The following is a 16,604-nucleotide window of genomic DNA, read 5'->3' on the forward strand; positions in this document are numbered from 1 at the left end:
CAGGAGATTTAATCTTGGGCCCGATCCCTGGACCCCTCAAGGCAGGGCACCCAGCACTTGGCTGCCCGGGGCTTCTGTGGCTGGCGACTGTGGCCTCTTGTGCCCCTCCTAGGCTCCTAATACCACAGCCATGTGGGAATTCCTACCAGGGGCCATTCTTCAGGTGGAAGATGTGGTTTTTAATCTCAGCAAGCTTTTCAGTTAATCTCTTGATTTTGAATCATCAAATTATTAGGCAGTGAGCCGAGGATTTTCACCGGAGTCTTGCCTTGCAGATGCGCCAGGGTTTCATTTTCCCCAGCGCACCAGGGCCCAGCTGCCAGCACCATTTCACAGAACAAGCTCTTTGGGATGTTGTTAGTCTGCCCCTGAAAAAGGACAGCGGGTGGTAGTGGTCTGTGGATAAATAAATTTAACCTAGCATTTCTCAAGACTATGTAAGTTTTTTCCTGAACAAATGTTTCAGGGCCTCTAATGGGCTAATATGTATGTAGTGTTTCCCAAACTAATGGCCCAGAGAACCCTTTTTTCAGGGGCTGGGGTGTCATGGAACACATGTTGGGAAGCATTACCTTTGGAATGACCAAGTGTGGAGGGCATAATTTATGATTCTTAAAGCTCCCAGCCCTCTGTAAACACTGACTCTCTTCCTCCTCGGTTACCCTGTGTTGCTGTTGAGTAGACTGAGGCACACACCACCCCAAGGCAAGGGCAGCTTTCTCTTGCCCTGGAGTTCAGCATTTCCCCCACCCCCACCCACCCTGTCCTCACACTGCCAGGCTTTGTGAGTAGTTGGAATTGCTCAACTAGATGAATAGTTTTATTCAACCTAAGATTAGGAGCAACTCATTTTTTCTTACCTTTTCATTTCAAGTATTTGCAGTTCCCCAAATTTGGAGAGTTGGGTAAGTATTGAGTATCTCTTTTGTGTCAGGCGCTGGGGTCACAGAGCCGAACAAGATGAACCCAGTCCCTGCCCTCGTGATGCCCAGTCAGGGGTGAAGAAGGTAGTGCTTGTGGGGGGGGAGGGAGGGAGGGGTGGATGGAGGGATGGATGGATGGAAGGCTGGAAAGTCCTGGATGCTCGGGGACTGACAGGGGCATGACCAGGGAACACTTTTCAGAAGTGACTTTTAAGCAGAGATGGGAAGAAAGAGGGGGTTAATAGTCAATTAGAAAGTAACACAGTGCAGGACACCAAGGGGTCAAATGAAGACTTCCCTTTCTCCCCTAATATGAGAAACCAGGGGTGAGTGGCTGAACTTTCACAGTACGCATGACCTTCAAAGCCCTCTGAGGTAAGCCTTAAAATGCCGGCAGAGGCTGTTTGTGAGGGGCACACACTGAATTTTCTTCCCCGTCTCTCCTGCAACAGTGATGGGCTGGGGTCCTGGCTATGGGCTCAGGGTCTCTTGAAGTGCACTTGGGGCTGGCCTTGCCCCTGTTCCCACACACATCTGGGCCCAGCACAGGTGCAGAGGGTTTGCCACCCTCTGCCAAGGTCAGTACCTCCGTGCTGGGGGGAGGGGAGGGGGAAGCATGGAAACCTCCAAATCCTCTAAATGTGGCCCTATTGCCTCTGTGTGTAGCTCAGTTTGGGGCTTCATATGGGTCATGATTCACTTGTCCCTGGCCTCTCTTGGAGCCCTGCACCTCTCAGGTAGTCCTCTTTCTGCTTTGAAAGCCTCAGGCAGAGCTCTTAGGCAGCAAGGAGAGTGTTTCTAAAGGACTCAAGCCTGTCTTGACACACACCGCCTTCCTCTCCCCCAAAATGGCACCTCTGGTATCCCTGGGGTTTCCCACTCGGGGGCCGTTCCCCCACCCCGTTGGTTACCCCAGGGAAGGGTGCAGGACCAGGTAAGGGAGACTCGGGGGAGGAGGTTAGAGAAGGCCCCAGGTGGAGGGAAGTTCCCCCAGTTGGTGTTTGCTTGGGTCGCACCTGTGTTCATCACAGAACACTCCATTCATTCATTCATACATTCATGCACTCATTCAACAGATATTCATTCGCCCTAACTGTGTGCCGGGTACCAGGGGTACAACCAAGACCTGGAAAGAGGTGGCTCCCTCCCTCCCGGAGATCACATTGTGGGTGGTAGGGGCAGGGAGGGCAACAGATGGAACACTTGAGTCAGCAGTAACTGCCGATTGTAGGGATGCTGCAGCAGAGGGGGGGTCAGGGAAGGTCTTTCAGACGACACCCTAAGGAAGATAGATACAGCCCAAATGTCCAGAATCGGGGTCTGGTTAAGTCACAGCACAACCTCACCATGAAACTCCAGGCAGCCATTGAAACCACAGATTCCTGTGAAAGGGACGTGCTTGTAGATGAGGATCCTGTTCTGTGAAAGTTTGCACAGAGAAGCATCCGAAGAATCCATGTGAAACTTAATAGTACTCGCTGAGCCAGGGATTATCAGTGATATTTGTTATTCTTTTTTACTTTAGAAAATTTATCAGTGAGCACATAATTTATAATTAGTAAAAAGAAGAAACAAAGAAAAACACTGCTTCTGGGTAGTGCCTTGGTGGGGTCTTTGCATCTTGTGAGGCTGAAGCGGGATATTTAGCCCAGCACTGGCAGGGGGGATGCTGTTATTGAAGAGCTGATTTTGTCGAAGTGATGATGCAGGGTTGCCAGGGAATCCTCAGGGATAAGGTTTGAGCTGGGCCTTAATATAGTGGGTATCTAGTCCCTTTCTCCATTTTTTTCAGACTGGAAACACAGTAATTGAAATAATAAAGCGAATGTTTTTTTTGGTTTTTTTTTACAGTGAATGTTTTTAAAAATCTGGGCAGTGTTGAAAAGCGTGAAAGTAAAAATCGTGTGGGATCCCAGCCCTCTGAGATAACCACTGTAACCACTTTGGTATACATCTAATAGTTTTTTTCCTAGTCCATTGTTATTATTTTTAAAAATATGGTAAACTTCTGAGATAACAAGAGCAGGGTTTTTTTTAAGGTGGATCCCCCTGCCCTCACCCTATCATGGCCATCTGTCCCTGTGCTCCCGCCTCTAGATGTACCTGATGCACAGGTGCTCTCCCGTCTGGCTCAGGTGATAAAGAGCCAGGACTGGGGAGGGAGAGTTTCAGGAAGCTTCTGCCCGCCCCTCCGCCCCTCCTCTCAGTCCCCTCCCCGCAGCTTTTGTGCTGGTCACACCGATGCTGCCCCTGGCCCCAGCTGGAGCAAAGTCACCCTGCCTGACTGGTTCCTGCCCCCTTTCCGCCCGCGCCAGCTGCTGCGTGCCTGCCAAGTGCCTGCCTAATCCAGGAGAGCTTCCTGAGCCGCCTCTCAGCAGGCTGCTCTTTGGTTTCTGGAATCCAGGCCACTCAGCACTCAGCGGAGGGTCTGGCTTCATGCACCCGGACCTGACTTAGGTCAAGAGTGCTTGGGGAGGAATGCGATCCTTAGAGCAAAGCCCTTGTAATGAATGCTTTTCCCTGCTAATTGGGTTAGGGGAGTAATCGGCTGGACTCTCAGCTAAGCAGGGTAGGCATGCTGGCATCCCGCATTGTTGTTCATTTGCCAAAGAATCGCCCTGCTCTGAGGTGCAGGAGAAAAGCAGAGGCTCAGAGCTCCTAATTCCCTTTGGTTCTGGGGCTCCGCAGAGCACGTGGAGTGGTCAGGCTTCCTTTTCTGCACAGACCCCCGCCCCCCAGGCCCAGCTATAACCCCTCAGGTAGAACGTCTCGTTCCACCGTACAAAGCAGCTTCCTATGAGAGCCCGACAGGCAGATAAGCTCAACTTACCTGAGATTTGATTGTCCAGTTTGAGGGAAAGGCCACTGACGCTTTTTTGAGTGCTGTTAAGTGCCAGATGCTTTACCTTATGGCACTGTGACCCCCGTTTTTTGCCTGAGGACACGGGTTCAGAATTCACGTGCCCAAGGTTAGTAAATAGTGGAGGTGAGACTCCACCCCAGAACTGCCTGACTTTACAATCTGTGCCAAGTTGCTCCCCCATATATGGCAGGGATGGGTGTATTTGGAACAGGGAGGGATGTCCTTGTGTTCATTCTTCTTCTTATTTTTTTTAATTGACTTTGTTTTTTAGGGCAGTTTTCGGTTCACAGCAGTACTGAACGGAGGGTACAGAGGTTCCCCATATACCCCTGCCACCCCCTGGCGCACACACAGCCTCCTTCACTATCAACAGCCCCCCCAGAGGGCTCCATTGGTTACAGTCAGTGAACCTACATGGACACATTATTGTTACCCAAAGTCCACAGTTTACATTGGGGTTCACTCTTGGTGTTGCACATTCTGTGAGTTTGGACATGTATCCATCATTATAGTATCATACAGAGTAGTTTCACTGCCCTAAAAATCCTCTGCTCCCCCTATTCGTCTCCTCCCCACCAAACCCCTGGCTACCACTGATCTTTTCTCATTCTCTCCATAGTTTTTCCTTTTCTAGAATGTCATACAGTTGGAGTCATAGTATGCAGCCTTTTCAGATTGACTTCTTTCACTTAGTCATATGCATGTAAGTTTCCTCCGTGACTTTTGATGGCTGTTCATTCCTTTTCGCTCATGCAGATATTTTTTTGAGCACCTGCCCCTGTGCCGGGCTCTGGGCGCTAGGCAGATGGTATCGGCAAGATGGACGTGACTCCTGTTCTCTGAAGCTAGTGTTTAGCAGGAAAAGACACATAAATAAGTAAATACCTGGCTGTGAAGAACAGCGTGCTAAGAGAGAAAACAAGGGGCACCTGATCTGGAATGATGACGGGTCAGAGAAAGCCTCTCTCAGGAAGTGACCTTTAAACCCGTGGCTGAGGGTGGAGAAGAAATGGGGCTGGGAAGCATCGCAGGCATCTGTTCTAGTGTTCAGAAGCCTGCCCACCCTTGAGACCAGCCTTTTCCAGGAAGCCGTACCTGCTAACTCCTTCCAGAGCTATTGTTGCCTGTTCTGAAGGTCCATAGCTTTTTCTTTTATGCACCGATGGCTTCCTGTGAGAATCTGCTCAAGCCAGTGGGCCCTTTTCGCAGGGGAGTGTTCAGAGGGAAGACCTACAACGTATTGCTTTGAGTTTCTCTTGACACAAGGGAAAATCCAGAGGGAGGGAGTGAAGCTTGGCTGGGCTGAGCTGAGCTGGGAGGGAAGTCAGGACATTGCATATCTGACTTATTGTGTTTGGGGACTTTGAACCACCTTGATGAGGGCAGCACGGCCTGGGCCAAAGGTCGCTTGGCTAATTTCCCCCAGCTGCTGCCTGTGGAACACCAAGGATCTGTGACTGCTTGCTTCTTGTCAAGAGCTGTAGAGCCCTCTGCTTAGAGGAGATGCCCAAGTAGGCTGCAAGCTTGCGGAGGCTGCTGGAGGGTGGGGAGAGGGCCCTGTCGTTGAGGGGCTGCAGCCACACGCTGGCTGCTGATACCAGCTGTCTGGCTGTAGCCCAGGACGAGCCTGGCTGAGAGGTCTTCCCGCATGGCTGCTGCGCCCATGTCAGTGCCCTGCTCTCAACCCTTACTTAGCTGGCTCCCCATTGCCCTCAGGGCAGGCCGGATATCTTAGCAGGACATACAGGCTGGGACCCTGCCCACCCTCGCAGCCTGCTTTGTTCAAGCATACCCTCCCTCTCCGGCTGTTCCAAGGGCTCCAGATTCCCCAGACGGGACACCAGTGTGGCCTTGCAGGCGCTGTTTTTCCTGCTTAGCTTCCTTTCCTTCCTGCTTCTTCAACAGGTTAATTCCTAGACATCCTTCCAGAATTTGGCTAGACAGGTCTCTTCTCCTTGAAGTCCCCACGGACCTGCTACTCTACACAGATAGCCACACCTTCCTCTGGGCCCCGGGTGGTTGGTACTCATCACTGCAGTCCTTCCCTTCCTGTTCCCCTTCCTTCCTTCACTCCTTCACTATTCAGTTTCGGGCACCTGACCATGTTCTCATCACACCGGGGTGGTGGCAAAACAAACATAAGCAAGAGTGGACCCAGACCCCCGCATTCAAGGAGCAGCATGAATCCATCAAACAATGCAGATGAATAATACACAGAGAAGTCAGATCTTTTCCATAAAGAAGTTGATTTTCTCCATGATTGAAAAAGTCTACAAATCATAAATGCTGGAGAGGATGGGGAGAAAAGGGAACCCTCCTATACTTGGTGGGTATGTGAATTGATGCAGCCACTATGGAAAACAGTATGGAGGTTCCTTAAAAAACTAAAAATATAATTGCCGTATGATCCAGCAGTCCCACCCCTGAGCATATATCCAGAAAAGACAAAAGCTCTAACTCAAAAATATATATGCTTCCCAATGTTGATAGCAGCACTGTTTATAATAGCCAAGACATGGAAGCAACCTAAGTGTCCACTGACAGATGACTGGGTAAAGAAGATGTGGCATGTATATACAATGGAATATTACTCAGCCATAAAAAAGTATGAAATAATGCCATTTGCAGCAACGTGGATGGACTGACCTAGAGATTATCATACTAAGTGAAGTGAGTCAGGTAGAGAAAGACAAATACGTGATATCACTTATATGTGGAATCTAAAAAACAATGCAAATGAATTTATTTATAAAACAGAAACAGATTCACTGACATAGAAAACAAATTTATGGTTACCAAAGGGGGGGGTGGATAAATTAGGAGTATGGAATTAATAGATACGTACTACTATATATAAAATAGATAAACAATAAGGATCGTTTATAGTACAGGAAACTATATTCAATATCTTGTAATAACCTATAGTGGAAAAGAATCTGAAAATATATATATATATGTTAACCGAATCCCTTTGCTGTACGCCTGAAACTAACAAAATATTGTGAATCAACTATACTTCAATTAAAAAATTGTTTATTAAAAAAAGATTTTCTCCATGATTAAAAAAAAATAAAAGGTTGAGAAAAAGGATACATTAAAATTCTTCTAGTCTCAGATCTAATATTGCTAGCTAGTTAAGCCCTGGGGTTTGTAGGACTTTTGTCAAACTCAGTTTCTTCACGTATAATGTTAGGAACAGGAAATAATTGATTCAGGCTTTGGGCATCTTCCTTGAGCACAGCTCTAGGGCTACTGAGAGAGCTGTGTTGTGGACTCAGGGCTCTGGGGGAATAAGCCAGAAGAAAAGAGATCCCAGCATGAAATCTCCACCAGGCTTCGCTTTCAGAGGAGCTTTCCCAGAGTCCACAGCTTTCCTCCGTAGTGTTGATCATGGTTTGGAATTCTGCAGTTGCCTTATTCTTTGATGGCCATCTCTTTCTAACTGGGCCGTAAACTCCATGAGAGTGGGTGATGTGTCCATCTTATTTTTTTACAACAGCTTTATTGAGATACAAGTCACACACCATAAAATTCACCCTTTTGAAGTATACATTCAGTTGCTTTTAGGGTATTCACAGAGTTGTGCAACCATCCACACTATCTAATTTCAGAACATTTTCATCATCCCTAAAAGAAACCCCATATCCATTGGCAGGTCCCCCTGCCACTAACCTCCCCAACTGCCCCCAGCTCCCAGCAGTTGCTAATCTTTCTGTTTGTATGGATTTGTTACCGAAAGGGGGGCCGCTTCCAGGGCCCGAGAGTGGACTCTTGTCTAACACTCGGAAATGTATTGTCCGAGGAGACACGTATCCTTACAGGGCAAAAGACTTTATTGGGAAGGGGCGCCCGGGCAGAGAACAGTGGAATAAGGAAGCCCAGGAGAACTGCTGTGCCGCGTGGCTCACAGTCTCAGGTTTTATGGTGATGGGGTTAGCTTTCCAGGTTGTCTCTGGCCAGTCATATTGCTTGTGCCCCTGTTTGGTCTGACTAGGGTCCTTCCTGATGGTGTGTGCATCTCTCAGCCAAGATGGATTCCAGCGTGAGGGTTTCTGGGAGGTTGGCAGGACATATTATGGGCCGGTGTCTCCTCCCTCCTTTTGGCCCCTCCCGAATTATCCTTGTTAGTTTTCAGCGGCAGTGTGCCCTATCAGGACCTCCTGTTGTGAGACAACTCGTGCAAGTGGTTATTATTGTGCCTGGCTGAGGCAGGCAGTTTTGGTCAACAGATTTTCCTATACTGGACATTCCATATAAAGGGAATCACAGGATATGTGTCCTTTTATGACTGGATTTTTTTCACTTAACATAATGTTTTCAAGGTTCATCCATGTTGTAACACATATCAGTATTTCATTCGTTTTTGTGGCCTAATAATATTCCATGGGATGGACAGACCATATTTTTCCATTCATCAGTTGATGAACAGTTGGGTTGTTTCCATTTGGGGGCTATTATGAATAATGCCACTATCAACATTCCAGTACAAGTTTTTGTGTGGTCCTGTGTTTCCATCTCTTGGGTATACACCAAGGATTGGAACTGCTGGGTCATGTGGTAACTCTATGTTTCATATTTTGAGGAGCTGCCAGATCGTTTTCCACAGTGGCTGCACTATTTTACTTTTCCACCAGCAGTGTGTTGAGGCTTCCAATTTGTTCCATTTTGTCCACATTCTCACTAACACTTGTTTATTTTCTCTTTTGGTTTTGGTTTTTATAATAGCCATTCTAATGGATGTGAGGTGGTATCTGATTGTGCTTTTGATTTGCGTTTTCCTAATGATTAGTAATGTGAGAATCTTTTCATGTGCTTATTGGCAATTTCTATATCTTCTGTGAAGAAATATCTATTTAGTCCTTTGCCCTTTTTTTTTTTTTTTGCGGTATGCGGGCCTCTCACTGTTGTGGCCTCTCCCGTTGCGGAGCACAGGCTCCGGACGCGCAGGCTCAGCGGCCATGGCTCACAGGCCCAGCCGCTCCGCAGCATGTGGGATCTTCCCGGACCGGGGCACGAACCCATGTCCCCTGCATTGGCAGGTGGACTCTCAACCACTGCGCCACCAGGGAAGCCCTTTTGCCCATTTTTAAATTGGGTTGTCTTTTTATTGCTGAGTTGTAAGAGTTCTTTATATATTTAGGATTAGAGTCTCTTGTTGATATATGATTTCCAAACATTTTCTCCCATTCTGTGGTTTGTCTTTTCACTTTCTTGATGTTATCTTTTCCTTTTTAGTTGTTTTTTGTTTGTTTGTTTTGCGGTACGCGGGCCTCTCACTGTTGTGACCTTTCCCGTTGCGGAGCACAGGCTCCAGACGTGCAGGCTCAGCGCCATGGCTCACGGGCCTAGCTGCTCCGCGGCATGTGGGATCCTCCCGGACCGGGGCACGAACCCGTGTCCCCTGCATCGGCAGGCGGACTCTCAACTACTGCGCCACCAGGGAAGCCCTTGATGTTATCTTTTGAAATTTTGAAGTCTAACTTATGCATTTTTTTCTTTTTTTGTTCCTTCTTTCTTGGATGTCAGATCAGAGAGGCCATTGCCTAATCTAAAGTCATGAAGATTTGCTCCTGTGTTTTTTCCAAGAGTTTTATAGTTTTAATCTTACGTTTAGGTCTGTGTCTATCTCATTCCAGATTGTACCTCCTGTGCCTAGAATAATGCCTGATGTATAGGAGGTACTTGATACTGAGTGAAATGAATGAACTGATATCTCTTGAATGAGTGAGTGAACAGATATCTTCTCATCCCAGAGCTGTTGCTGTTTAAGTCAAGCCCCAGGGTTAAGAGAGGGCATTAGACGGAGGTTGGGCACCAATTTGTTCTAATCTCCTCCCCCAGGGAAGCTGCCCTTAGTGAGCTCTCACAATTCCCTTTCTGCCAGCTTTTCTTTTCCTGTTTTTCCTCAGTTTTGTTTCCCTATTTGACAAAATGTTGCTAAGACATTTTCTAAATAAATTGTGTCTTGTCTACTTTGGTTAAATTATAAATATGGTAGATATACAAGAAAAATTTTTCCGTCATAAAAATCTTGGTTGGGTGACATTTCTCTTGTTGGTTTTTATTGCGTTAGACTAAATAAATTCAGGTGACACGGCAGTGTATGAATTACAAAGGAAAAGTCACCTCCTAGGGGGACATATGATGTCTAGAACTTACTTTTAGAAAAAAGCACATATGTCTGCAGAGAGAGAAAACGTAAAATGTCAACAACTCATGAATCTGGGTGAAGGCTCTTTGGAAGTTCTTTGTACTGTTATTTTAACAACTTTTTTACGGTGAATTTTTTCAAAACAGGTGCTTCACATCCATTTTTCATTTAATCCTCTGCTGTTGAGGAAGAAATGAAGGTGAAGGCAGGCTGACCAGGGTCCGTCAAACTGGTTGACTAGAGGAACCAAGATTTGGATGTGGGTCTCCAACTCAAGGCCTCCTACATGTTTTATGGCCTCGTGCATCTCAGATAGTCGAGCTTTTGCTGGGAATGACCCGCTCCTTCACCTGCCTCTGTCTTCATGTTCTTGACACTTTACGAGCCTATGCTCCGTAAGGGCAGGTGGGAGACGGTCCAGGAGTTTCTAGAATAGAGGGACTGCCATCCTGGGACTTGAAGGAAAACGAAGAGGGTGCGGAGGGAATCGATGCTTCCTCACCAGCCAGCAGGTGGGCCTCTGAGGCTCTCGGGAGACAGCCCTGACCCCCCTTCTGCCCTGCCTGTTCCAGGAGCTGAAGCTGCCCACCTTCCGAGCCCACTCCCCGCTCCTGAAGAGCCGCCGGTTCTTTGTTGACATCTTAACCCTGCTGAGCAGCCACTGCCAGCTCTGCCCCGCTGCCCGGCACCTGGCCGTCTACCTGCTGGACCACTTCCTGGATCGCTATAACATCACCACCTCCAAGCAGCTCTATGCCGTGGCCGTCTCCTGCCTTCTGCTCGCAAGTACGTGGAACCCACTTCTTTCCCCGTGCCGTTTCCTCACCCGGTGAGCCCGGGCGCTCCCGAATCGTTCTACATTTCCACGGTCTTTGCACGTCTTCCGTGTTCATCCTTAGCTGAATGCGAACCATAGTAATAATAACCAACATTTTCTTTAGCATCTATACTGTACCAGGCCAAGGGATGAGGATTTTAGCAGCTTGATCTTAATGAATCCACACAGTGACACTAGAAGACAGATACTTTTAGTACCCCCATTTCACTGAGGCACAGAGAGGTTAAGAAACTTGCCTTGGGTCACCCAGCTCATCTACAGCAGACAGGATTTGAGCCCAGAACTGCATGGTGCCAGACCTGTGACTTGACCCCATGTCACCTGCTTTCTGACATGGGGCTTCTGAAATTGCTGGCGGGGGGGAGCCCTAGCAACCACTGTTCTTAGAGGTGTTCAGAAATGTGACTGTTTGTGTGGGCCCCAAGCAGGACCCATTATGTAGTCTCCAGGCCTGGGCACAGGCCTCTTGGAGTTTGTATCTTCCAGTGAGGCCTCACTAAACACATGGCATGGGGACTTCCCTGGCGGTCCAGTGGTTAAAACTTCGCCTTCCAATGCAGGGGGTGCGCGTTCAATCCCTGGTCGGGGAGCTAAGATCCCACATGCCTCCCGGCCAAAAAAACCAAAACATAAAACAGAAGCAGTATTGTAACAAATTCAACAAAGACTTTAAAAATGGTCCACGTCAAAAAAAAAAAAAATCTTAAAAAACAAAACAAAACACGGCATGGCTTTGACCCTCTGTCTGCCTAGGTAGGAAATGAATATGCTACTACTACTCTGGTCATCTGCTTAAAACACAGTCTGCCATGCCACGCTGCAACTAAAAATTGCCCCCTGATTTACCGACAGTCTTATTAGAAGGACCGTCCGTCAGGGTCCTGCCTCTCTGACCTCAGGCCTTCCTCCTCTTCCATCCCTGGGTTCCAGCCAAGCCCCTCCTGTCACAGATCTTTGCACATGCTGTTCCCTCTGCCCACAGCACTTCCCATTCCTTCCCCCTGCCCATCTGGTCCTGGTTAAATGGCAATTGGGCCCTGTACTCACATCCCCGAGAAAGCCTCCCCTGCCGCCTTGGGAGTGGGGTGTACATAAGGCCTCCCTGAGGTACAGCCCCATGGCCTCATGGACTTTTGATTGACACTCACGTCCCCCCGCTAAGCAGTGAGTTTCAGGGAGGGAAAGGAACACATAGTAAGGCCTCAAAAAATAAGATTTGTGGACTCTCGTGCTTCCAGTGCCGGGGGCGGGAGTTCTATCCCTGGTTGGGGAACTAGGATCCCACATGCCGTGTGGTGTGGCCAAAGAAAATAAAATGAAATAAAATGAAAACAATATCTGTGGGCTAAAGGAAATGAATGGAGCCAGAGTTTCCCTTAGAGCTGGGCCAAGTTGCCCTTCATGCAGACGAGCGGGACACCCCAAAGTGGCCAGCTGCAGTCACATTTCCTTGACATCTAGTCTTTTCTCCTTAAAATTCAATCAGATCTTACATTCTCCGCTACAATATGTTATTGTCCTATTTTATTTTATGGGTCCCTTCCCCATTCCCCAGTGCTTGATTCCCTCTGATGCTTTGAGACCACCATGCCCATTTTCTCCTGTGGCTTTGTCTGTCCCTGGCACGCTGCTAGAAACCCTCCAGCACAATCACCCAGGTCCAGACACATGGCTTTAGAGTTTTCAGAATTCTGCCTTGTTTTCCACCCTGGCACCTGCCACCTGCTGTTATCTTAATCCCTTTGGCTGCTCTGGGTTTACAGCCTCCTGACTTGTGATTTTCTCTACCTTGAGCCAGCTGGATTTCCCATGTTATACAGGGGAGCCTGTCTTGCTGCTGGGAGTCCAGTCTGCTCACTACTTCCAAGTCTCAAATCAGCACGCAGCTCTGTTTCGTCTTGGGAGGAGCTGGGGGGTTTGTCCCCGCTGCAGCGGCCCTCGAGGAGTCTGCACCGTGGCCTCTGGCCGTCTGTGGTCTGCGGGTTGCCTCGAGGGCCCTGGGGGCAGGGGACTCGGATTTCCATGGGTTCATCGAGGCTCCCGGCATCTGTCTGGGGAGATGGGATGAGAGGTGCGCACTGGGGACTCCTTTGTGCCTGCTGCCGTGGCAGAGGGAGGGGGCCTTTCAGAGGGAGAGGCAGAGGCCCTCACCCACATGTCTGAGGACAGCAGCCAGCCTTGGGCAGCAGGAACGGATTTTTCAGGACACCTGCCATATGCTCAGAGGCCCCAGAAAAGAAAAGTTTCCATGACAGCCTGAAATCCTATTCATTCCTCCCTCCCCTCTCCCCAGGCCAATTGTCAGCCACAAGGGGGTTCACCTTGCCTCAGGAAGTTCTGAGTTCTGCTAATTTTGTTGCAAATAATTAATTCCCAGATAAGAAGGGCGACAGTCCTTCTTGCCCCCATCTGTCCATTCTTAGGTTTTTAAAGCTGCTTCCAGGTAAGGGCCTTTGCATAGGTGGAGCCCTCTCACCTACACATAGCGCCTTCTGCCCCCATAAAACAGGAGCCAGTCAAGGACGCATGTCTCCAAGCCTGTGGAAGGGGGCAGAAAAGTAAGAGCTTGTGGGTTGTTCCATGAGGGACCACTGGCAAAGCCACCCTTTGCCTTCCTATGACCAAGTTAACTGCATTTCCCACCTTAACACAGGAGAGAATTCTAGTATAAATATAATCTAGATATAAATATACCATAAACAGAGAAGAGCCACTCTCTTCTTTAGTCTTTCATCTTACATAACACCCCTCCCCAACTGTCTTTTGGTTGTTGGTGTTTAACTTAAAGGACAATTTGACAACACAGAAACCCCACCACTTGCAGGTGAGTTGGCTTTCACAGTGCCACGTAATAATCATCGTCCCGGCGGGGGCAGCTTCATTGCTCACTGGTCCCCTTCTACACGCCCAGCCCGTGCCAAGCACTTTACACACACATCACTTGGAAGCCTCACAACCAGCCTGTGTGATCATGCTGTCATCTGACCATTCTGTAGGCTCAGAGAGGCCCAAGGTCACACAGTTTGGAATTTTGCTTTATTTTGTTTTAATTGAGGTAGAATTCATATCACAACATAGACTCTACCATTTTAACCACTGTAAAGTGTATAGTTCCGTGGCATTTAGTACATTAACGCTGTTGTGCAGCCATCACCTCTCTCTAGATCCAGAACATGTTCATCACCCCAAAAGGAGCCCATGTATCCATTAGGCAGTAACTCCCCATTCCTTCCCACCCCTGGCCCCTGGCAACCACCAGTCTGTTCTATGTCTGTATAGAGTTGACTATTATGGATATTTCATATGAAAAGGAGTCATACAGCATGTGACCTTTTATGTCTGGTTTCTTTCACTTTCTGTTTTCAGGGTTCATCTGTGTTGTAGCATGTATCAGTATTTCATTCCTTGTTATGGCTAGATAATCTCTGTTGTATGGATAGACCACATTTGTTTTTATCCATTCATTTGTTGATGGACATTTGGGTTGTTTTCACATTTTGGCTATTAGGATTAGTGCTGCTGTGACTATTCGGGCACCAGTTTGTTTGAACATCTATTTTCAGTTCTTTTGCGTAGCAACCCAGGAGTGGAATTGCTGGTGATATATGGTCATTCTGTGTTGCACTTTTTAAGGAAACTTGGAGTTTTACTTTTGCCTGTTGTCACTGCTCAGAGATGCCTGGGTGCTGAGTTCTTAGCTTCAGGGCATGGACCAGCCTGAGGAAGGAGAGAGGGAGGGAAAGAAAACCAGAAAGACAAGAGGCATGCTTGGTGGTATTGCTACGGTAGCATGGCCTTAAATGTGATGATACAAAAAGTATGAGATACATTTTTATTATTAAAAACATACAAAAGATACAGAAGGACTTAGTGTAAAAAAATTGTTTCCCCCCCCAAATCCATAGTCGCATTCCCAAAGTTTGGGGGGTATCCTTCCAGTTCTAGATGTACTGATGTATTTTCAGAATTGGGAAAACAAACCTATTTTCATTTCCGGGGGTGAGAGGAGGGAATGAATCATAGATTAACAGCCGTATAAACCTCCCGTAAAGGGACTTCCCTGGTGGTCCAGTGGTTAAGACTCCTCGCTTCCAATGCAGGGGGCACAGGTTCGATCCCTGGTCGGGGAACTAAGATCCCACATGTCACGTGGTGTGGCCAAAAAAAACCCCCAAAACTGCCCTTAAACAAAATTGCCAGATTCCCTCCCTTCCTCCTTTTTCTATTCCTTTTTTTTTTCCTTTCTAATCCCAGTTCCGTCATACTTTCTGTTTGCAGACTTCTGTTCTCTCTCATTGTGACTTCCAGACCCCCACTCCACTCCCTGGGAAAACAAGGTTTCTTCCCCCCCCCCCACCAGTATGCAGGCCTCTCACTGTTGTGGCCTCTCCTGTTGCAGAGCACAGGCTCTGGACGCGCAGGCTCAGCGGCCATGGCTCACAGGCCCAGCCACTCTGCGGCATGTGGGATCTTCCCGGACCGGGGCACGAACCCGTGTCCCCTGCATCGGCAGGCAGACTCTCAACCACTGCGCCACCAGGGAAGCCCCTAAACAAGGTTTCTTAGTGCTGAGTTGTTGGTGAGCCCTGTCCTGCTCCTGGCTTTTGGCTTGTGAAAAGCTGTGAAAGCTCAGGGGGACAAGTCCATCTGTTTCTTGGGATAAAGTTCTGACTTCCATATTTTTGTAAGTGAGCCTGAGTCCAATGCTGCCCTTCATTTCAGCCCTCATCCTCCTCCCCAGGAGAGGGAAACATCAAGCAGGAGGGTGGTCCCACGGCCTCTGCAAGGGAAGGACCCCTCTCTGCACATGGGTCCTCCTGCAGGGCAGGGTCCCGTAGCCTGGCGTGAGTCTGTTATGCTCTGCTGTGCTTACCTGCAGAAAGGCCCATCTCCCTCCTGTAGAGTTTTAAAATTAGAAATGGTGTGCTCGCTTGTAAATGAGATTCAAAGAATAAAATAAAAAATCTGTTACCCATCTCATTCTCCAGAGATAACTTCTGGCAACAGTTCCTTACATCTTTTTCCAAAATGGATCAAGTGTATTTTCTAGAAATGTTCTGTGCATATACAAACATACAGTCAGCCCTTATGAGTCCAAGATTCCATACTTGTGAATTCACCTACTCACTAAAATTTATTTGTAACCCCAAAATCAATACTCCCGGAACTTTTCTGGTCATTCGTGGACACGTGCTGAGCAGCAGAAGATGTGAATCGCCTGGCGTGCGTGTTCCCAGCTGAGGTCGAACAAGGCAGCGCTGTGCCTTCTCAGCTCTCATACTAATAACAGGTGTCCTTTTTTTGCTGTTTAGTGCCATGTTTTCTCATTTTTCTGCTTGTTGGTGTTTTTGCTGTGTAAAACGGGCCCTAACCATCGTGCTGAATTGCGGTGTCGTGTTCCTACGTTTGGGAAGGCTGTGGTGTGTGTACCTTAGGAGAAAAATGTGTGTGTTAGGTAAGCTTTGCTCAGGTATAAGGTGTAAGTGCTGTTGGCTGTGAGTTCAGTGATCATGAGTCAACAGTATAGTAAACAGAAATACACAAAAACGGTTATGTGTTGATCGGTTGTGATCAGAGGCTCAAAGGAACCTAACCCTGTATCTTCCCCTAGGAGCGTGGTTCTGTATTCACCAGATCAGTGTGCACAGTGAATAATCAGAATCCATTAGATTTGCACAAGTGGATTAATACCAAAGGTGTTTTCTTCATGGTACGTTAGGGAACATCTTTCCCGGCTGTATGGATTTACCTTACTCTTTTTACTGACTGCAGAGTTCTCCATATTATAAACACTGACTTTTTTTTTTTTTTTTTTTTTTTTTTTTGGTT

At 47.8% G+C, this 16,604-nt stretch overlaps 1 protein-coding gene across 1 annotated transcript in view; it reads left to right on the top strand.

Annotated features, from left to right (window-relative positions):
- CCNJL (cyclin J like) overlaps positions 1–16,604 on the top strand; it is a 54,344-nt gene that overhangs the window by 16,995 nt on the left and 20,745 nt on the right. The window contains exon 2 of the mRNA XM_007464418.1: positions 10,510–10,766. Coding sequence (XP_007464480.1) covers positions 10,510–10,766 — 257 coding nt within the window. The remainder of the gene's footprint in view (positions 1–10,509; positions 10,767–16,604) is intronic.

The sequence above is a fragment of the Lipotes vexillifer genome, unplaced genomic scaffold (assembly GCF_000442215.2).
Source record: "Lipotes vexillifer unplaced genomic scaffold, Lipotes_vexillifer_v1.1 scaffold95, whole genome shotgun sequence".
NCBI classification, from domain to species: domain Eukaryota; kingdom Metazoa; phylum Chordata; class Mammalia; order Artiodactyla; family Lipotidae; genus Lipotes; species Lipotes vexillifer.